At 41.6% G+C, this 22712-nt stretch overlaps 1 protein-coding gene across 10 annotated transcripts; it reads left to right on the forward strand.

Moving 5' to 3' along the window:
• Positions 1–1829: 1829 nt before the first annotated feature.
• On the forward strand, positions 1830–22712 carry LOC131808410 (E3 ubiquitin-protein ligase TRIM34-like). 10 transcript variants are annotated; one of them, XM_059134363.1, is made up of 8 exons: positions 1834–1986; positions 7203–7782; positions 8839–8934; positions 9798–10028; positions 15707–15729; positions 16957–17057; positions 17363–17389; positions 17708–19342. In XM_059134363.1, the coding sequence occupies exons 2-8, from the start codon at positions 7363–7365 to the stop codon at positions 18271–18273; spliced, it is 1464 nt and encodes a 487-aa protein (XP_058990346.1). In that variant the 5' UTR covers positions 1834–1986; positions 7203–7362; the 3' UTR covers positions 18274–19342. The 10 variants fall into 10 exon arrangements, 9 of the variants coding, with proteins under 9 accessions (XP_058990369.1, XP_058990381.1, XP_058990363.1 ...); XM_059134364.1 differs by having other exon boundaries at positions 7294–7782; XM_059134366.1 differs by lacking the exon at positions 1834–1986 and adding an exon at positions 2023–2190.

A 22712-nucleotide genomic window follows, 5' to 3' on the forward strand; every position in this document is an offset into this window, starting at 1 on the left:
CTCTGCTGTTGGTTATTCATTCTATCTAATAAAAGTGAGACTGAGCCTTGCTCGTGGCCCCAGTCTTTTCTACTGTGTCCGCTGCTCCCTTTCTCTTGCAGCTGACTTGTTTGTGCCTCATTCTTCTCCCGTTCACCGACTGGAAGCGGCAAAGCAAGAGAGAAACCGAGAAACAGACTCTTAACTATGGAGGGCAAACTGATGGTTACCAGAGGGGAGGAGGGTAAGGGGACAGGTAAAACAGGTGCTGGGGATTAAGGAGTGCACTTGTGGGGCACCTGCGTGGCTCAGTTGGTTTAGCAACTGCCTTCAGCTCAGGATATGATCCTGGAGTGCCAGGATGGAGTCCTGGCATCAGGCTCCCTGCTCAGCAAGAGAGCCTCCTCGTATGCTTTCTCTCCATTTTCTCTTTCTCTCAAATAAAATCTTAAAAGGAGTGCACTTGTGATTGAGCACTGGGTGATGTATGGCAGTGTTGAATCACTGTATTGTACACCCGAGACTAATTATAGTATACTTGTTATGCCCCAATAATGGGTCCGTGATTAAAGGAGCGAGACTAATACAAAGTGAAGGTCAAGCAAAGCTTTATTTTGCGCCAAACATCAAGAATTTAACTGAACATTGGGGCACCTGGGTGGCTCAGTGGGTTAAGCCTCTGCCTTCGGCTCGGGTCATGATCCCAGGGTCCTGGGATCAAGCCCCACATCGGGCTTTCTGCTCTGCAGGTAGCCTGCTTCCTCCTCTCTCTCTGCCTGCCTCTCTGCCTACTTGTGATCTCTGTCAGATAAATAAAGAAAAAATCTTAAAAAAAAAAAAAAAAAAGAATTTAACTGAACATTCGGGGACGCACCTCTTACAAGAGAGGGAGACCCTTCTCTGTTTCACAGTCCTAGCTTTTAAGGACAAAGGCCATGTGGTCGGGTTTGGCCATGCACAGCTGACCAATGAGATTGTAACACACACAGGAAACTCCATAGTGATGCTAGGTGACCAATTGAGTTACAATTTACCCTAGTAGACATCTGACCCAACCTATTACACCTTGATTAGGATTGGCGCCAAAAAGGGTTCCCAAAGGGTGGGGGCCCCTACTCCTTGGTAGCTCGGGAGACAGTATGCAACCCTCCACCTAGCCTGACCCACCCTTGTGTCTGGGCTTTGTTATCTGAAGCTGGTTTCGGGGACTTGTTTTAAAGTGAATCCCCTGGGGGAAGGGAAGCAGGGACAGTTTAACTTTACTGAACGCCTCTTGCTAAATAGGTCCTTACATACTGTATGTTAATTAACCAGAATTTAAAAAGCCAAAAGCTTTAAAAAAGCCAAAAGCTTAAAAAGCCAAAGTTTTGCATCTGTGTGACTACTGCACGAATAGGAATTAGAAAATGATACTCTAAAAAGTTGTCTTGGTCCTTTGTAGCCAGCTCTTCCAACAACCTCCTTCCCTGGTCTGCCCTACTCCTGGCTATTTCCTAGGGGGCGGTGGTGGGCTCTTTGGGGACAAATGGAAGGGGGGACCTGAGGGGATAATTTAAAATTGGTAGGCTGAACTGACAGCCTGTGAACAACCATAAAATGGGAGGAGACCTAGCTGGCTTGGGAAGCAGAGAGGATTAAAACAGCCTCTCCACCTCAGCACCCAGCACCAAGGACATGTTGGACCAGCTCATCCTTCGCTGTGGGAGGTGTCCTGCAGAGTGGTTAGCTGTCCCCCTGGCGTCTACCCACTAGATGGCAGTAGCATAACCCAGGTAGGACAACCAAATCTGTCCTCTGGCTTTGCCCAACGCCTTCCAGAAGCTCCTTCCCCTTTCATTTTCCTTTCAGCGCTGAGGATTTCACTTTCATTTCCCCACCAGCGGCTCAGGAGGAGTGGCTAAAGGCTGACCCAGCGGCCTTTTTGGTGAGGAAACGCTGACCGCGCCTGACCTGGCTTTTCTTCATCACTTAAATCTGAAGCCAAGACTTCTCTGAGGGGGTTTCAAGGTGCGTGGGGAAGTTATTGGGGGGGGGGGGGGGGCAGGCAGTGGGAGACGCCAGAAGGAAGGTACCATGTGAAGGTATGTGAGTTCAGTGTGTGACCCAGTCTCAGTCTGAAGGGAAGAAGAACCAGTTTGTGGACTTTCTGTTGTGAGTGCAGAGGCCTGATTCTGGAGATGGACGGCCTGGAGAAAAAGGAGTGCCCAAGAGGTGGGAGCGTTGTTTCTTTGCTGGAGGGGTCCTTCTTTCTCCAGGTTGCATGCGCCGCCCTCATTCCCTCCTATTGTGTATTTTGAATTATCTACCTCAAGGGAGGGAACTGGAGTCCTTTCCCTCTGTCACGCTCTCTTCCTCTTTCTCAAAAATGAACAGAAAGTTATCTTTTGTTCTGCCCAGCTCTTCTGCTTGAAGAAAAGCCGGTAGAAGAGGTCCCTGTGTTCTAAACGTTCGAAAACCTAGGCTCCTAGAGCGGAGCACCAGACAGAATGGAGTTTGGGGGGCAAGCGTGGCAGGGCTCATATTGAAGCTGATTCTCTCATTCCCTGCCCCCTGCCCAGAAGCAACTGAAGGGCTGCTTGTGGCCTTCCCGAGAGGTCTCAGCTGCTGGCCTGTAGGGTGATGTGCCTGCCACCTGCCTCTGTGGCCCCCATTCACCCTGTGTCCTTCCAAGTGTCAGTCTCAGGGGTCTCCCTGCACATCCCCGCATAGGTCCCTGTCCTCTGGCTTGCAGGAGGCTTGGCATTCCTCCTCTGCAGATACACCATTGCATGGTTACCTCAGTTCCTTACTATTTTTCTTCATGCAGAGCTAATGAACAGGAGCTGATTATTGCTCAGAAGGAGCCCAGAGATCCAGTGGTCTTGCTGTGAAATTTGCGTCATGACTGACAGTGATGACATCCCATCTTGAGCTCACTTGGGAGCAATGTTCACATTGATGGGTTGGTTACATACCTTCTGACACATGTACCTCCAGTACCTCTACTTTCCAGAAGTCTCTGTTGCTGTCTTCCTGGGGTCTATGCTTTACTCTTGAATAGGGTCCATTTCTGCACAGATACTGATGTCCCCCAGGGTCCAACACAAGGCCCAACACGTGGCATGAACTTGAACGATTGATTTATAGGAACTAAAGCTGCTGGTGTAAAAAAAAATATGCATTCAACATGGAGTAAATGTTAAATACATATAGGAGCTTACAGTTGTGTTGGGGAGAGATTGTAAACAGACAAATAATTAGCATCTTCTGATGAACCAATGAGACCAGGAGCAATTTAATAAAAGTGATCCTATGTTATAAAATGAGTTGTTTTTTTTTTTAATTACTTTTTAAAAATCACTACTTTCTAAAAACATACTCGGGGTGCCTGGGTGGCTCGGGGGGTTAAAGCCTCTGCCTTCGGCTCGGGTCATGATCTCAGGGTCCTGGGATCAAGCCCCACATCAGCCTCTCTGCTCAGCAGGGAGCCTGCTTCCTCTTCTCACTCTCTCTGCCGTCCTCTCTGTCTACTTGTGATCTCTGTCAAATAAATAAATAAAATCTTTAAAAAAAAAAAAAATAAAAAAAAAAAATAAAAACATACTCACCAGAGAGCTAGGTGTCTTGGAGAGAGGGTCATGAATGGAGGTCTTGGAGATGGGGAGGTGCAAACTTAGTCCTGGATTCTAAGGAGTTGCTAGAGCAGGAATTCTATTCAATATAGAGTTATGGGAAGGGGGAATTGCAGTATTTGAGTTCCCCAGGTCTCTCCATGTAAAAAACAGGTCCGACTTTCCCCACAGGCAGTTTTGGCTTAGGAAACCATGAGAAGTATTCTAGGACGCTGTCTGAAACTTATAAGAACATCCTTCCTGCCACACCACTTCCTGGAGGTACTTTCATTTTACTGTGTGACCTGGGGAGAGGCAGAGAGTTGCATTATCAGAGTCCAGATGTTAGGAGAAGACTCCAGTGTAGGATACCGTTATCTGATACTTGTGGCAGCCAGTTGACCTGGGACTCCATCAGGCAGATACTACTTGAATTCTCTTCTTACTTTCCTGATCACTGCTGGACTCTTGGGTCACTCTTGGGCATTGATGGGGTCACTGACCCTGTGTGGGGGCTCTGGCTCCTTTGTACCTTCCTCCTTCTGGGGCCAATGTGATGACGGTTGCTTTAACATCAACTTCTTATAGCCCCACAGTGAACATACGGGGTTTATAACCTCATAGTAGAATACGTGGTCCACTCCCCTGTAGACTTCAGATGTTTCTCAGCATTGGTTGGATACTGAACAGAATGAAGGATAATCGAGAACCCCACACCTGTGATTGGCTTATAGCTTCATTTATAAGTAGGTATTACAATACTACCATGTTGTATAAAACCGTGCTCTTGCCAGTCAATAAAGCCTAATCTGACGACAGTCACTGCAGCCAGGAGCTGACAGCATGTGGCCTTTGGACAATTTTCAGTACCTGTATCGTTGGCTAGATCACATTGACCAGCCCACTTTCAGCTTTATTTTTCACCAGGTTCACTTCATGGATGATGGGAGAAGTGAGCATATTTCTAGACCTACATTGATCTCTATACAGCATTCATCATGCTTCTCTTCTCTCTTTTTAGAGCAAAGGGAAGGTTATAGTTTATTATAAACCTCAGTTCTTTCATTATCAGACGTTTGTTATTTTCCTAAGGCTTTATAACAAATTATGGATTAGAACCACAGGAGTGTATTCTTCCACAGTTCGGGAGGCCAGAAGTCCAAAGTCAAGGTGTTGGCAGAATTAGTTTCCTCTGTAGGTACGGAGAGAGAATCTGTTCCACGTTTCTCTCCTGGCTTCTCATGGTCTCCAGCAAGCCTTGCATTCTTTGCCTTCTTGCTGCACTGCTGCAGTCTCTGCTGCCATTCCCACACAGCTTTTTTCCCTGTATGTGGTGTGTCCTCTCCTCTCCTTTAAGGACTCTGGTCATTGGGCGTAGAGCCCACCTATTCCCAGCATTGCCTCATCTTAACATGATTATGTCTGCAAAGATATTTCCAAACAAGGTCACATTCACACAGGTAACGTCGATGTAGGGAATAGAGTTCAATCATTGAAGAGTTTTGAGGAGGATCATGATTTAATTGAAAACATTTAATATTTTTAAACATTTAAAAAAAAGTATCGTGACTAATATCTACTGAAAGCTTCCTTTTTAAAAAAAAATTTTATTTTGATTTTTATATGCTTCACAGTTCTTGTCTGTAATAAGTCTGGGTTCTGAGAATCAGCAGCGTCTCCATGCGGTCATTGTGATATGCCTTCTGACTGACCACCAGCAACAGTTTTAGGTTTGGTTTGCCACTCCCACTCATGTGACTTAGCAGGGCAGAAACCAATCAGGTTCACACAGCTCAGCTGGAGCCTACAGGACTGGAGACTTCCTCATGGAATCCTCATGGCTTCCTCATATGAGCTTTCAGTGAAGGTCCATATGGTGCAGGAGATACTTTATCCCCTTCGTCAGGTCATTTATGAGAGAACAAGACCATGTGGTATGTATGAAACTAGCATAGCTTAGGGTGAGTTTTGTGCCAACAGGCTGATTACCTTACAAAAGAGCCATAAGCATAGCTTCCAGGACCCTATAGGCAAATATTTCATTACAGGAGCCACAATGCACTTGAAGTGGAGGTCTGTGCTTACTGAAAATAATAAGACAAAGTGGTAGGAGAAGGTAATGTCCGTGTCCTTTTTATGGGAAGAAAGGACTTAAGCCTGATGATGACCCTCTTGTTTCCATATGTCCAACCTAACTCCCAGTCCTGTCCCTTTTATCTTACCATCTCTATCAGCCTCATCTAGTTCTCTCCATTCCCTACAACAGCTTGTCCTACAAACTTCCATCACTGATCCTACTCTTTGGAGAGAGACTGTGTCTTTTACATTGTTCAGAAAGTGTCACATTTTTTGGTCTCTGCTGGCACATTAATGCCAAAAGTCTAGCAGCTCTCTGCACACCAGCCATATGGGCATTTTAAAACCTGTGGAAGATGTTATGCCTTCCATCAACAGGGCATTCATATATGTGACGACTTCTCTCTAAAATGTATTTCTCCTCTTCCTCATTCCATATCCTTTCCCACTACTTTTAGTTCAGTCCTTACTTATTCAAGGAGGATATTTTTGATATTCTCCTGTTTGGCCAATCATTAGTTCCCTTTAAACAGGGACCTCTGGGTGATAGTGTTTATCACACCTACCGGACCTCTGAAAAAGAATTCTGAGGACATTGTTTTCACCTTAATTCAACTTACTGAATGAAATAATCTTTATAAACTACTTCATTCAATTTACACATTTCAATAAAGTACTCTGTTTCTCAAAATGGGTCAAAGTGATGTATAAATTGTAACTGGTTCTACAATTCTGAGTGGTAAAATTCTTTCCCTATTGTGGCCTTGACTGTTTCTGTGAGTGTCTCTGGGAGTAAATATGAGGTAATGGAAGGGTTTTGTATGGGACAGATAATATGTGGAGGTAAGCTTTTCTTATGTGGAAACTATCTGTGGTACCAACATTTACCTACTGGAGAACAGATAATTAATGGAACAAAAAGATGGAATGCTGATTAAAAAAAGAGGTCTAATCAACTGTGGAGAAAGGAGGAGGTTCTTTTTTTTTTTTTTTTTAAGATTTTATTTATTATTTGGCAGAGACAGAGAGGGAACGCAAGCAGGGGGAATGGAGAGGAAGATGCAGGCCTCCTGCTGAGCAAGGGGCCAGCCGCAGGGCATCTGCAGAAGGTAGCCGCTTACCAGCTGAGCCACCTAGCTGCCCCAAGGAGGTTCTTTATATGTTCATCAAAGGTTGTGTTCCTGTGCCTTCCAACGTTAAGGATACAGCAGTGAATAAAAACAATGGGCCTGATCTATGTGTGGATTATATTTTAGGCATAGGGCATTTAAGAAAAAGATACCATAGAGTGATAATAAGAAAGGATGGCAAATGTGTAGTGAATGATGTATTGGTAATTGTGCTAAAGATAAAATAATCATTAGGTCCTTCTGACGAAATGATACTTAAGGAGACCGTTGGATGAAGTATATACGAGGAAGTCAGGCACAGATGAAAGGATGGATCGTTCAGGCTTAAAGAAGAGCAAATGAGAAGCCTGGGGCATTAGCAGTTTACCCAGGCCACTGAATTTCGTTTCTTCTTTTTTTTCTCCCCCTCTTCTTTTTCGTCCTTCAGCATTTTGGTTTTGGCCCATCCTCAGTATCTGCACAATTAGAATCCTTTTTATTCCTGTTGTTCTTACCTCATCCCCTTTCCATCTGCCCAGCCATCCATGAACGATTAGGCAAGAAGAGCTCCAGGACTAAGGACTGGAAGAAACCAGGGGAGACATACTATGGCTTCAAAAATCCTGAACATACAAGATGAGGGGTCCTGTCCCATCTGCCTGGAGCTTTTGACAGAGTCCCTGACTCTAGACTGGAGACACAGCTCCTGTCAAGCCTGCATCGCTGTGAATACCATGGAGGCAGAGATCAGCCCAGGAGAAGAAAGCAGCTGTCCCATGTGTGGTGTCAGATACTCACTTAGAAACTTATGTCCGAATCAGCCTCTGATCAACATGATGGAGAGAATCAGAAAGTTCAAGTTGAACGCAGAGGAGAAGCTGAAGAAAGACCTCTGTGTGCGCCATGAAGAGAAACTCCTGCTCTTCTGTAAGGAGGATAGGAAGGTTATTTGCTGGGTTTGTGAGCGGTCTCAGGAGCACCGTGGTCACCACACGTTCCTTGTGGAGGAAGTAGTCATGGAATATCAGGTAGGGCCCAGGATGGAGGGAGGAAGAGAGGAGGGTGGTACTTGGTGGGAAATCTCACCTTTCCATCCTTCTGTACACACCTTGGCACCATGGTACTGAATCTTGTAATCTCCTTCCATGTTTGTCTCTTACACTATGCTCAGCTTCCAATGCATGAAGGACATTTCTGCGTATTCTTTCCACATACATAAAGGATGAGCCTTGGGATGCCTGTATGGCTAACTCAGTTGAACCTCCCAATTCTTGGTTTCAGCTTGGCTTGTGATCTCAGGGTCATGAGATCTGGCCCCACATGGGGCTCCCTGCTCAGTGGGGAGTCTGCTTCCCCTTTCTCTCTCCCTCTGTCCCTTCCCTCACTCCCATTCTCTCTCTCTCTAAATAAATAAATCTTTAAAAAAAAAAAAAAAAAAAGGATTAGCCTGGAGTCTTGAGCTTACTCTTGGCCAAGGGTGAGAGATTTTCCCTTTTTTTGCCCCTTTTGTTATGTGGGTAGAGAGCTTGGCTCTCATTTTTCCCCTCAGCAGGATGGTTGCTCTTCAACATTGTGGACTGGATTTGGAAAGAGTGTCACTAAGAGTGTAGCATTTTTCTCATGACATCAGAGTCCGTTCTCAATGAAAAGAGAGAACTAGGCTACTCTTGGTGAGGGATGGTGACACCCAGGAACAAAGAATGTATCCTCCTTAGTTTTTGTTCTGTATCTTAGATTCTAATCACAGTTTCTGTAAATGGTCTCTTCAGGCATCAGCCTGATTTCTTCCCCATTTATTCTTTTTTTTAAAGATTTTATTTATTCTTCAGAGAGAGAGGGAGAGAGCAAGCACAGGCAGACAGAATGGCAGGCAGAGGCTGAGGGAGAAGCAGGCTCCCCATGGAGCAAGGAGCCCTATGTGGGACTCGATCCCAGGACACTGGGATCATGACCTGAGCTGAAGGCAGCTGCTTAACCAACTGAGCCACCCAGGCGTCCCTTCCCCATTTATTCTTTGCTGAGAAAGCTCATAGAGTGATGATGAATCCTGATGTGAGTTATCTGATGTGACTTCTCTTTCACAGGAGAAACTCCAGGCAGCTCTGGAGAGGCTGAGGAAAGAACAGCAGAAAGCTGAGAAGTTTGAAGCAGACATCAGAGAAGAGAGGATTTCCTGGAAGGTAGGAAGAGACTCTTTCTTTCTTTCTTTCTTTCTTTCTTTTTTTAAATGATTTTATTTATTTATTTGACAGAGATCACAAGTAGGCAGAGAGGCAGGCAGAGAGAGAGGAAGGGAAGCAGGCTCCCTGCTGAGCAGAGAGCCCGATGCCGCTTGATCCCAGGACCCTGAGATCATGACCTGAGCCAAAGGCAGTGGCTTAAACCCACTGAGCTACCCACGCGCCCCTCAAAGAGACTCTTTCTAAGGGTTTTTTGACACAGGAATCTTGACAGGATCTTCAGTCCAAATAACAAGCCCCTTCCTCTTTGCTGCCTGACACAGAATGCATCCAGAAGCCATTTGATTAGTTTTCCTCTCTGTCCTGTCCCTGTTACGCAGAGGACTAGAGAGCGGACATGTTACAAGCACACACAAGTGTTTGGAATTGGGAATAAAGATAGACTCTCGGTGAGGAAGGATGGAAAATTCTGTCTTCCATTCCTCTTTTCCAGTGATTCTCTGAACCTCCAGTGAAAGACAGTGGGCAAAGGACCAAGATTTTCCCCAAAGTTCAAACTTGGAAGTGTGGTAATGCAGGGAGGCGTTGAGTGTCCAGTACAGCCACCTGCAACCTAAACCTCACTTAGGTTTTACATTTGATCCCAGGGTTGGCCTAGATAATAGTCTGAGGCCTGTTTTGATGGGTTGCTAAAGGGAAAATAGGAAAAATGTCCAGCTTTCCCCAAAATTGGCCCCATGCCTCCATTTCCCTCTTGGTTGGAACTCAGAGAAAAATATTTCTTTTCCTAGTTCCTAACCCCTTATACAGCAGGTTTACAGGCAGATAGATTCTTTACCACTTTTGTTTATCCATCCTTGCAGTCCCAGATACAGATTGAGAGACAAAGGATATGGGCTGAATTCAATCAGCTTAGAAGCATTCTGGACAGTGAAGAGCAGAGAGAACTGCAAAAATTAGAAGAAGAGGAGAAGAGGATATTGGACACCTTGGCTGAGGCTGAGGCTGAGCTGGCTCAGCAAACCCAGCTGGTAAAAGATCTCATCTCAGATCTAGAGCATCGCTGTAAATGGTCAGCAGTGGACCAGCTACAGGTAAGAGGAATGCCCCAATCTGGAGTTCTTGAAACCCAGTCTAAGATACCTTATTTTCTGTGTCCTTGGGCTCTAATCTTCAGGTTTTCACAGAGGTTCCTTTGGCTTTGTGGAACCCTTCTTTGCCATCCATTCACGATATCATGGACCATTGAATATAAACATTCCAGAGGAGTGTCCTACTTTATTACTTAATGAAGTAAGGGAATACATGGAGAGAAGATCCATGGTATCCAGTGATATTTGCTGGATCCCTGTTATCTGTGATCCAATCAATGTTGGACAATTGTCACGTTCTTTTCATCCATCTTAGCCACAGGCAAATACATGCATTTTCAGGTATAACAAATGTATCCTTTAAAAAAATTAAAAATCTGTATTTATTATTATTAATATTTTTTAAGAATTTTATTTATTTATTTGACAGAGATCACAAGTAGGCAGAGAAGCAGGCAGAGAGAGAAGAAGGGAAGCAGGCCCCTCCTGAGCAGAGACCCAATGTGGGACTCGATCCCAGGACCCTGAGATCATGACCTGAGCCGAAGGCAATGGCTTAACCCACTGAGCCACCCAGGCGCCCCAAATCTGTATTTATTATTATAAACTTCTCTTGTTAGATTTTTTTTAAAACATGGAAAGATAGAACATTGAGTCTTTTCTTAGGAGGATGGGCAAATGTATAGATAGGAGGCATTATACTTGAGAGGTGAGAGAGTCTGCAAGTGTGTATGTGAGTGTGTGTGCCAGAAAGTCCGCTGGTGTCAGGAAAGCATGCTAGTGCAAATCTATAGACACTTGAGGGAACAATTTAAATTCATACAGGTTTTTTTTTTTTTTTTTTAAGCCTTAATATTGTGACTATGATCCTGAGGCATGGTAGAGAATTCCGGATTTTTCATATTTTTTGCTTGATTATCTGTCTTCTCCCTTTTCTTTTCTGGATTTCCAAATGCTGTTTTTGTTTTTTTTTTCTTGATGTCAAGCAGAAAGCAGGATAATTGATTTCACATGTTGGCTGCTTTCCTTTGTCTCTGATGCTTGTATCTTAAGTTTTTCCCTTTTCTCTTTCCTAAGTGTAAGTTAAAAGTCAAAAATTCTAAGACTCTTAGGAGAAAGCATAGATAATCAATCTTTGTGACTTAGCATTAGGCAATAGCTTTACAGATAGGGCACCAAAAAACAGAAGCACCAAAAAGCAACCAAAAATAAAATAAATTGGAGCTCATCAAAGTTCAAAACTGTTGTACATCAAAGGAAACCATGTAGAAGTGAAAAGAACATCTCACAGAATGGGAGACAATATTTTCAAATCATATATTGGTTAAGGTTTAGTGTTCATGATATATAGAAAACCTCTCACAACTGAACAATAAAAAGACAACCTGGGGCTCCTGGTGGCTCAGTCATTTGAGCATCTGACTCTTGGTTTCAGCTCAGGTCAATGATCCCAGTGTCTTGGATCCAAGCACCACATCTAACTCTGTGCTCACAGCAGTTAGCTTGGCCTTCTCCCTGCTCCTTCCCCACCCCCTCCTCCTGGCTTGCCATTGCCTCTGCTCTTTCTCTCAAATAAACATAACTTAAAAAAAAAAAAAAAACAGTAAAAAGTCAACCTAATTTAAAAATAGATAAAGGACTTGAGGGGTGCCTGGGTGGCTCACACTGTTAAGCTTTCACTTGTGATTTTGGCTTAGGTTGTGATCTCGTGGGTCAAAAGATGAAGCCCTGAGTCAGGCTCCACACTCAAGGTGGATTCTACTTGGGATTCCCTCTCCTTGCCCCTCTCCCCACTCACTTGCTCTGTCTCAAATAAATAAATAAATCTTTTTTTAAAAAGGACTTGAATAGCTGTCTCACCAGAGAAGATCTATAAATAGTAAATAAGCACCTGAAAAGATGATTGATATCTACCAGGGAAATGTAAAATCAAAACCACGGTGATAATACTATCAGGAAAATGGACAATACCAAGAGTTGACAAAGATGTCAGGAATTAGAACTCTCGTGTATTGCTAGTGAAGTTGTAAAATGATGAAGCTGTTTCAGCAGTTCCTCAAAAAGTTGAAGATAGAGTTACCATATGGCCCAGCAATTCCATTCCTGGAAATGAAAACATGTCCACACTTAAACTTGTAAACAAAAGTTCATGGCAGCATTGTTCATAAAAACCCAAAAGTGGAAATAAGGCAATTGTCCATTAACTGAAGAATCAAGATAATGTATATATTACAAATAATATAATATATTTTGGCTCTAAAAAGAAATTAGCACTAATAGATGCTACCATATGGAAATATAAGTGAAAGAGGGCAGACACAAAAAGCCCTTATTGTACAATTCCATTTATACGAAGTCTGTAATTGATAAATCCATAGACGCAGACATTAGATTAGTGAATTGCCATGGACTGGAGAGGAGGCAATAGGAAATGATGGCTACTGAGGGTAAGGTTTCTTTCTTTTTGCAATAATAAAAATGTTCTGAAATAAAATAGTGCTGATGGTAAATGTACATTGTAAATATACTAAAACCTACTAAATTGTGCACTTTATAGTGCTAGGTCATTTTTTTTTTTATATTTTATTATATCTGAGTAAAAAACAAAAACTTTGCAGGCTTATTCCTTGTGCCTGGTTTGTAGAACATCCACAGGCTCTTCACAACTCTTTGAATTGTCAACTTCACGAAGACTCTTGTGTTTATGTCACTTTCCCAAGCATCTGTTCCACTAAGCCAGCTTAAGTTGGTAACTGGTTACTTGTAATAAAAACAGTGCTCAGTAGATAAATGTTATAAATTTTGTGGGATTAGCCTCCCCTATTTAGGTAACAGCTTCAAAGAATGACAAATGGGCTAAACCAAGGGACTTACTCTTTAACTAGATTAGGGCGTTTGGGTGTTCCTTTCCAACTTCTAAAGATACATGCTGTTGATAGTAGTGATGTCCCTTAACCTTCTCCCAAGAGTTCTTAAACAGCTTTTCTTTTATCTGGATCTTCACCTACAGTGATTGGGGTGGGTCATTTTATCATAGGCTTTTTGTTTGCTAGAGGGGCGGCTGTTTGCATGAAGGCTACACTCGAAACTGACTGGGAAGAAAGAGCTAACAGAGAAATGCCAAACTTGAAAATGGATAAAAACTTAGATGAGATTTTAGGTTATTTACCTTAGGAAGGAGGCACTTCTGCTACTAAAGTTTTTGTAACAGTTTTATTACATTGGGCCATTTTTGTTTTTCAGATTTTGTATCATGACACGAGTGAATGACAATAGGCAGTTAAATGATGGAGTGAGGATGGCACCAATTATTTTTATCTGCTCAGTGTCCATTCACTCTTGTCCTGGTAACAACACCTGGGATTTCTTTCTGACGAAACGGAGCATGTTTTTTTTTATCCATGTACTTGTTTGGGGCTGAGATAATCAGCATCATGGAAGATGGATAGGTTAATCTTACATAAATTAGTTTACCTAATTCCTGTATTTCCACAAACTACACAGTTGGGCATTAAAAGTTGGGCGTATGACACAATTTTGGTCAGTGGCTTGAGGCATCAGAATTGTATTGTCACTACATTGAAGAAAATTTTCCTTTTGCATGTGAATTACATCAGTGAAAATAATTTAAACCAGGAGATTTTCAAATTGCTATCAATTAAAGCCTGAGAGTAAAGGCAACAGACAGGGAAGAAAATCCCTGTCCAGATCCATCCATGACTGAAATAGTATTTCTCTGGCCACATGGGTTTTTTAGAGGGGGTGGCAAGTGGGGGGGTAGTTTAAGGCAGTGTTAGTTGGCTTCTTTTTCATGTACAACCAAACTATACTAATACAGAGGAGCAAAACCATTCCTTTGTTTTGATTGTAAATCCAGCTGGTTGCATTTAAGAGTAAGGCCAAGTAATATTGGTATATATTGTTAAAAACAAATAAATCCACAGTGGTGGTGATGTGGAAATGCAGACTAACCAAAAGAAGTTAAGGATGTGGAAAGGATTGGCTTGGTAGGATGTTTAGTGTTTGGGACAGGAGTAAGTGAATATTGGTAACATACTTGACAAGTGGGCATAAGAGAGGACACAATATACTTGGTGAGTAGTAGGTTATATTTTAGAATTCTGAGCTTGTGGCACCTGTTTCTTTTCCATTGTGTATTGTATTAGCCTGTATACATGATTTGAGACAACAGACCATGATTAGATTATATAAAGTTTGGGATCAACAGCAACTCATGTGAGCTGAAATTTCTGGAGTGGAAGAGGTTACCTAAAAGTAGTGTATGGAGCAGAGCTTTGTTATATATAAACTATGTATTCTGCAAATAAATATAGTTTTACTTCCTTCCAATATAAATGCCTTTTATTTTCTTGCCTAGTTGCCTTGACTAGAACCTCTTTAAATAGAACCACTTTAAATAGAAGTAGTAAGAGTAGACATCCTTGTCTTATACCTAATCTCAGGGGGGAAAATTCAGTTTTTCATCATAAGGATGATGTTAGCCACGAGTTTGATGCCTTTTATCAGCCTGAGAAAGTTCTCCTCTGTCCCCCTCTATTTCTGTTCTTACTCCTTTTTTATTTTTTTTTTTTCCCAATCATGAAGGGATACTGAATTTTGTCAATTTTTTCCTTGTGTCTATTAAAATTATCATGTGGTTTTTACCTTTATTCTGTTAACACAGTGAATTACATTAGTTGCTTTTCTTATGTTAAACCAACCTTATAGTTCTGGGATAAGTCCCACTTGACTATGGTGTATATATATATATATATATATATATATTCTTTCATATTGTGCTGGATTCAGTTTTTTAGTATTTTGTTGAAGTTTATATCTATATTTGCTGGTAGTTCACTTTTCTTGTGATGTCTTTGTCTTATTTTAGCATCAGAGTAGTACTGGCCTCATAGAATGAGTTGGGTACTATAACCTCCTTTTCTGGTGTGTGGTTTTTTTTTTGTTTTTTGTTTTTTGTTTTTTGAGTATTTGTAAAGTATTTCTGATATTTCCTCCTTAAACCTTTAGCAGAATTCAGTAGCAAAGCCATCTGGGCCTGACTTCTTTCCAGGGAGTTCTTGATTTCCAGTCTAATCACGACATGTTTTTAGGACTACTTAGAATTTCTATTATTTTTTGAATCAGTATTGGTAGTTTCTGTGTTTCTAGGAATTTGTCCATTTCATGTGGATTATCTAATTTGTTGGCATACAATTGTTCATAGGCTTTATATTCCTATTAATTTTTGTAAAAGTAGGCAGTAAAGTCTTCACTTTTATTCCTTATTATAAGATTTTTTTAAAATTTATTTTTGAGAGAGAGAAAAAGAGTTTACGAGCAGGGAGAGGGACAGAAGGAGAAGACAACTGCCTGTTGAGCAATGAGCCTGAGGTGGCACTCGATCCCAGGACCCTGGGATTATGACCTGAGGCTCATGTCTGAGCCTAAAGCAGATATTTAATCTACTGAAGCACCCAAGTGCCCTCATTCCTGATTTTAATAATTTGTATTCTCTGTTTTTTTCATGGTATGTCTGCATAAAAACTTGTCAGTTGTTGATATTTTTAAATAGTTCACTTTAGATTTTTCTGATTTTCTCTAGTCTTTTTTGTTCTTTATTTCATTAATCTTGCTCTAATCTTTATATACTCTCTGACTCGTGTTTTCTCTCTTCTTCCTAGGACATGAGTGGAATCATGAAATGGTACGTTTGGGTGACCAAGAGTGGTGCTTGTGTGTTATGAAGAAAGGTTTGTAGCCATAAGAGTGTTCTGATGGTCAATCAGAATGAAAAATATTCCAAATCAGAGATATTTGGTTGTAGTATTCTTTTAAATCGCTGGTCATGGGCAATGATTTGAGTGTTCCCTATCTATGGAGAGTAGATCAGAATTTGTGCTAGTAAATTCAGTGGTTGGGGTTCATGGAATTAGGGACAGTAAGGGTAATAGGGACCAGGGATTTCAACTATCAGACTCTTGTGACTTGACTTTGCCCTTGTGCTCATTCCTGTATTCTATAGGTGCCTGTGCTATCACATGGAAGTTTTCATCAGGCCCCAAAATAGGTTATAGGGTCAGCTCCTTTATATTTATTTCATTTACATGGAAATACAAAAGACTAGGTTATTCTACAGTGTTCTGTTTAGATTTCTAAAAACAAAACCTGAACCTCAGGGTTAGTGACATTGACCTTGGTGCCATAACTAATCTCTGTCTAGTCACGTGTTAAAAACCTACATGGGAAACTGTAGTTGTTGTGGCTTAAGTTGCTAACCCATCTGACAATTAAGTTCCTTAGAAATGCATGGAATTCTAACCATTTGTATTTCCGTGGCCATAACTTCTCCTTTGCCAAGTGTTTTCTAACTTTTTTCAAGAGCGACTGAAATCTCGAATGTTATTTGCAGGTCTCACCAGTGGGGTTTAGGTTCTGGACTAGAGCACAAGCTCACAGGCTCTCAAAAAGAGACTTATGGATCTCACATTATAGCTAGGAACTGCAGCCTCAGTACTAATCCATCTGCCTGGGAAGACACACATATGGCCGCCATGAAAGACCCACTGTAATTGACTTGCCCATATATTACATATCTTTTGTAGGGGTAGCAAAAGCTTTTTCTGCATGTTATTTTATCAAATTTTCTACTATGTCCATGCGATATCAAGAAAAAGGTTAATTACTCCATTTTTTGAAGAAACTGTTTCGTTGAGGTAAAGACCTTCCCAAGATTACACAAATAGTAAATGAGAAGATCGACATGAGCACATTTCTTCTGGCTTCAGCATCAGAACTCTCCCTACTCCCTGGCTCAGGCTTCTCAGGGAGGAAGGTTCACGTGCATCTGTGGCATGAAAGGAGAGAGAAAGGCAGTTGTATTGGAAGAATACAAGGTAAGAGATGTAGGGTCAACATTTTTTGTCATGCCTAGGAGTGAGATCTGGACACTGAAGAAGCCAAAAACTGTTTCCAAAAGACGGACGAGTGTATTCCATGCTCCAGATCTGAGCACAGTGCTGCGCATGTGTAGAGGTGAGGAGAGCAGGACAGGAGGGCGGAAGTGAGATTCCTGTGACGTCAGCAACTAACCTGGGGAGCTGGTATAGTTGCAAAGAGAGGATAGAAAGGAGGAGTGTATTCAGAGAAGGAGGGATATTACTGAGAGAGATGTGGTTCTATCTAAGGGGGAATGGCAAGGTGACTAGTACATTATCTCATTCACCAGTTCATAGCCTCACACGGCTCCCCTTTGCTGGCCCTACTCCGGAGAAGAGATAGGTATTGGTGCTTAATCATTTGCTTCCAATCAACATCATTGAATCTTCTTATCATTTCAGAGCTAACACATGTCCAGTGCTACTGGGGTAAGAAGCCCTGTGTTTCTAATGTCTTTTCAGAAACTTGTGATTTCAGTGTGATGTCATGATCTTAGGTCCATGCCTTTACATATAATACATATCCATACATATATTTCATATATATATTTATATATATATTTCATATATATTCACATATGTGTGTGTATATGTATATGAAATACATTCCCCAGTGTTTCACCCCCTTCCCAATCCATCAATACAAGCTCTACCTAGCCACTTCCCATGTTCCCTCTTCACAATGTCACCAGATAAACCTGCTCCATATTTAATCACCTGATCTTATTTTTTTTTTTTTTCTTGCAGTGGACATCACACTGAATCCAATCAACTTAAATTTAAACCTTGTCCTTTCAGAAGATCAGAGACAAGTGATGTCTGTGCCAATTTGGCCTGTGGACTGTACTAATTTTGGTATCTTGGGGTCCCAATATTTCTCCTCAGGGAAACACTATTGGGAAATAGAGGTGTCCAAGAAGTGTGCCTGGATTCTGGGGGTATACTGTAGAAAAGGTTTCCATAATAAAAAGTCTGGTGTTAGACAAGGCACAAATCATCAAAGTGCTTACTCTAGATACAGACCTCAGTGTGGCTACTGGGTTATTGGGTTACAGAATGAATTTGGGTATAAGGCGTTTGAGGAGTCTTCCACATCTGAACCCATGGTCTTGACTCTTTCCATGGCTGTTCCTCCCCATCGTATTGGAGTTTTCCTAGACTATGATGCTGGCATTGTCTCATTTTTCAATGTAACAAACCATGGGTCACTCATCTACAAATTTTCTAAATGTTGCTTCTCTCAGAGTGCTTATCCCTACTTCAATCCTTGGAACTGTCCAGGCCCCATCATCCTGTGCCCACCACATTCCTGAACCTTTTTAGCACCTCACCCACTTCTGTGTAGAGCCTCTTTTCCTGAGGCTCACCTACACGTAGCTTACCTGCACCCTTCTGAACACCTCTTCCTTCCAGAATGGCTTTGTGCAATGCTTTTCTGCATGTATTGAAATGAACATGCAACTTTTCTCCGTTTAATTCAACTACCTTTATAATTTTGTTATCATTATAGTTTAATAGTTAGTCTGTGGTTAAGCCTATGTTGTTAGTACCTTGATTCCTCCGCCCCTCACAGATGACTGAGGTTCTGTTCATTTTAATACAGGTTAATTACCCTTAATCTAATCTTTATGTTCACTTAGTCTTTCTTTTGTGTTTCTTTTTTGAAGTTCTCTTAATCCAGTCCTAGATAATTTTTTTGAGTGATTATAACTTTTAGTTGTAGCATTTCAATCAACGAAACTATTTTTATTTGTTTTTTGACATTTCCTATTTGCTGCTTATTATAAACATATTTTCTTTCATAGTATTTACCCTGGATATGATAGCTGCTCTCAAGTATTGTCTTCTTGTTGTAAATCCTTGTCATAAATTGACATCTGTGTTATTTTGGAGTTGATCACCATTGATTGATTGCCTTTGTTCTTGAGTAGGGGCCTCATTAATTTCTTTGTGTGTTAAACAATTTTAACATATATCTAAAATTCCCCCAGGAGAATTGTGAATAAGATGTAAAGACTTTGGATTCTGTTCATTTTTCTGAAGAATATTTTTTTTCAAGCCTTTGGTTGAAATCAGATTCAAAATTCTCTCATGCATTTTGCAGAAGCTGAAATCTCTGGTCGGTTCCTTCAGCTCCATTTAGGCGGCTTGGTATCTGTCAAAAGTGTAGTTCAAAGAGTTGGTCAGTGTGTATGTACAATTTGAGAGTTTCTCCTCTGAATCTCTCTTTACATTTTCCTACCATTTTTCAGCTGTTGCAATAGCCACAAATCATTTTTCTTGCTCGTCAAGCTAGTAAATCTGTATGCTGCTGAGTTTTAACTGTCCCACTCATTACCAATTGAGTTTTGCTTTCAAATAAAAAGCTATAAAACCAGAAAACTTGTCCAGTAGTATTCCCTTCTTCCAATTGTCTGTTACACCCTAGATTCTAAGTGTTTTGTCAGTATCTAATGCCTTCATGTTTTTGTTTGTTTTGCTTCATTTTTACAATTGTTCACGGTTTATAGTGTTGATCTGTAGGTTATAGGTATAGGTGCTGTTTTCGTTGAAATAAATACCACCATTTATGGAAACAGAACATCAGTTTTGCTTGCATTGGATATTTTAAGCTGTAAGTTCAGTTGGTGAATTCTAGTGTTTTTTTTTTTTTTTTCCTTTTTTGTTAACACAAACTGATAGATTTTATTCAGTGATTATACCGTTTTGGATTACCACAAATTCAGGAAGGGAACAATGATGGCATACAGTTGGGTGGTCAATGCAGAGATACTAAGAATAGATGTATTTTTTGGTATATTTGGTTGAAATTGAAGGGGATCAGAGAGCTCAGAGTCCGACTGTCTGATGAGGACAGCATAGTGGTATTGATTGTAGTGATCAGAAGGAAGGCACTTCTTAGCCAAAGACCTCTTCTCTGTCTGGTACTTAACAACACAAAACTCACTGATACAGAGATCAGATTGGTGGTTGCTAGAGGCCAGGGTTTAGGGGTTGGCAAAATTGGTGAAGAGGATCAGGAAGTAAAGGCTTCCAGTTATAAAATAAGTCCTGGGGATATAATGCATAGCATGGTGACTGTAGCAAATAGTATTGTATTGCAAATTTGAAAGTTGCTACAAAAGTAAATCTTGAATGTTCTCATCACAGGAAAAATATTTTTCTCATGACCTCCTATGGTGATAGATAACTTGATTTACTGTGGTGAACATTTCACCATGTATACAAATGTTGAATCAGTATGTCGTATACCTAAACTAATGTATGTTAATTATACTTAAATAAAAAAAGTATCAAAGGGGAATTATATGTATGTTATTGATACCAGAAGAATAACTGAATTTTTAAAAAGGATTTGATTTATTTGACAGAGAAAGAGTGAGCACAGGCAGAAAGGGGAGGGTGGAGAAGCAGGCTCCCTCGGGAGCAGAGAGCCCAGTGCAGGACTCAATCTCAGGACCCTGGGATCATGACCTGAGTCAAAGGCAGGTGCTTAAATGACTGAGCCACCCAGGTGTCTCAAGAATAACTGAATTACATGATGTGACAGCAACTGTGTTCATAGCAAGAATGTATGATTTAGCATCAAGATGTTCCATTCATTTATAAAGATTTTCATAGTTACATATCTGCATATCTATCAATCCTTATATGCATTAGCTTCTATTAGATTTGAGGCAACAAGCAACAGAATAGAGAAAGTCCCTCCCTGACCTCATGAAACTTAAGTTAGGGGTGTAATGTGAGGTAGGGATGATTACCACTGATAAGATCAGTAATAACACTAGGTTTCCCATGCACATCTCTTTCTTGCCTTCCACTCATGCATTTTCATTTCTAATTCAAGGAATAGTGACTGAGTCCTCACCTCTAAGAGTAATCCTAGTTTTGGCAATGACTTCCCAGAAAAATTTTAACAGGGGAAGCCCTAGACAAAGCGCCTGTGGAGTGTCTGGGGGGCCACATCCCAGGCTACTGGATCGGTTCTGCACTGAGAGCAGCAGAGAAGAGAACTAGCCTGGCTCTGCTCAGGGATGAAAAAGGTACTTTGAGGAAGACAACAGAGGAAAGTCAAAGTTTTTTGAAGCTTACCAATTTAATGACTCAGTATAATAATGTAGGATTTCTGCATGACTCTCCAAAAAAATTCCTAACACCCTGTCCTACTTGGGTTTGGAAGCCTTAATGGGGTGATGGTTGCTCTGCTTTGCAGTTTATTTGGTGTTTCCTAGTCTTAGAAGCTTTCCAAGTTCAAACTGAGGGATCTACAGCAGACGAAAAAAACAGAAACAACAACGAATACGCTAACTTTGCTCCTTCTCCTCCTCCTCGGGCCATTTCTGCCACCCAGAAGCTGACCTCACCTGGGGGATCAGCCAGAAGAGCACATGGGAAGAATTTCCATAAGGAACATCTTGACAACTTTTAATAAAATGAGGGGCATCTGGGTGGCTCAGCAGGTTGAGCATTCCACCCTTGATTTTAGTTCAGGTCTTGATCTTAGGGCTCAAGGACCACTACCAACAACAAAATGAGGTGCATGCTTGTTGTTAATAATATGAAGAGACCTCAGAAGTAGTAGCATGATAACAAGATCCTAATGGTGAAGTTCTAGAATATAGGTGAGGTCTGGAGCTGATGACCAAGAAAGAATTCCTGAGATACCTTTGGTGCAAAATGGTTTATTAAAGCATGGGGACAGGACCTGAGAGCAGAAAGAGATCCTGCCCCAGGGTTATATACCATGGAGTTGGGGGAAGGTAATGGAAAGGGAGGTTTCAACAGAACTTTTGTATTCTAAAGAGGACCTACAAGATACTGGATACCAAAGGCCTTGCCATTGCCAAGGTCATTTTGCCCTCCAGCAAGGTATTAGTGGATGGGAGATTCCTAGAGAAGGTCACATATGTCCCACCAGGAGTGGTGGTGGGGGAAGGTTGGAGGATGTCAGCTTTTGCTTTGTCCTCAGCCAGCCTTCTGTTCCCTCACCACTCCACAATGATTTTCCTGATTCCTTTTTATTATGCTAAGATTATAGAGATTGTTAAATAATAGTAGATGGCATTGCCCAGCAAATGACACTGCCTACAGTTTGATCTTCCCAGCATCTTTAGCAGAAGGGTTATTTTGGCAGTACTGAATTCAAATTCTGAAGGTCAGCCTCACTGTGCTGCCAGTTTGGGATGGTCCCTGACTGTCCCCTGGAGGAAATTTCAGAGTCCCTTAGCCCTTCCCTCTCACATGCCTAATAGGATTAATTTACCTTAGGTGAACATGTAAGAGTAGAGAGCATGTCCCCAGGGCTGCCTTAGGGCAACCTTCAGTGTGGGTCTCCTTGTGGTAAAGGAGGAATTTTATTCCCCACTACAGGAAAGCTCATTTCTCGGATAAAAGTTAGGCGGATTTGTGTGAAATTATCTTGTTCAGGTAAGCCTCGTGCTCCAAAGGACTGATTACCTTGAAAAGACAGGAGAGCATCCTCTAAGAGTGGAACAGATGAGGAGTTCCACCACTGGTTCATCGGACTGGCCCTGGGCAGAGCGTCTAGTCACTTCCTGGAGTCCCATGCGCAGGCCTCCCATTGGTCTGTGGTGTCTCTCCTTTCCTGCCAGTCCGGGAGAATTTAATTTTCATTTTCACTTAGCACTTCAAGAGCTTGGTGGAGATTGGCCCCTAGTTTGCTGAGAGAATCCTGACCACACTCTGGCCTGCCTCCACGCTTTCCCCGAGGAGCCACGACTTCTCACCTGGT

This window comes from Mustela lutreola, chromosome 1 (assembly GCF_030435805.1).
Source record: "Mustela lutreola isolate mMusLut2 chromosome 1, mMusLut2.pri, whole genome shotgun sequence".
Taxonomy (NCBI): Eukaryota; Metazoa; Chordata; class Mammalia; order Carnivora; family Mustelidae; genus Mustela; species Mustela lutreola.

What these genes read in the sequence shown, in the direction of transcription:
- LOC131808410 (XM_059134363.1), top strand. Translation starts at nt 7,363, where the DNA reads ATGGCTTCAAAAATCCTGAACATACAAGATGAGGGGTCCTGTCCCATC. An exon ending in AAGAGAGGATTTCCTGGAAG is followed by an intron (nt 8,935 to 9,797) that starts GTAGGAAGAGAC and finishes CCATCCTTGCAG; the next exon opens with TCCCAGATACAGATTGAGAG. An exon ending in ACATGTCCAGTGCTACTGGG is followed by an intron (nt 17,390 to 17,707) that starts GTAAGAAGCCCT and finishes TTTTTCTTGCAG; the next exon opens with TGGACATCACACTGAATCCA.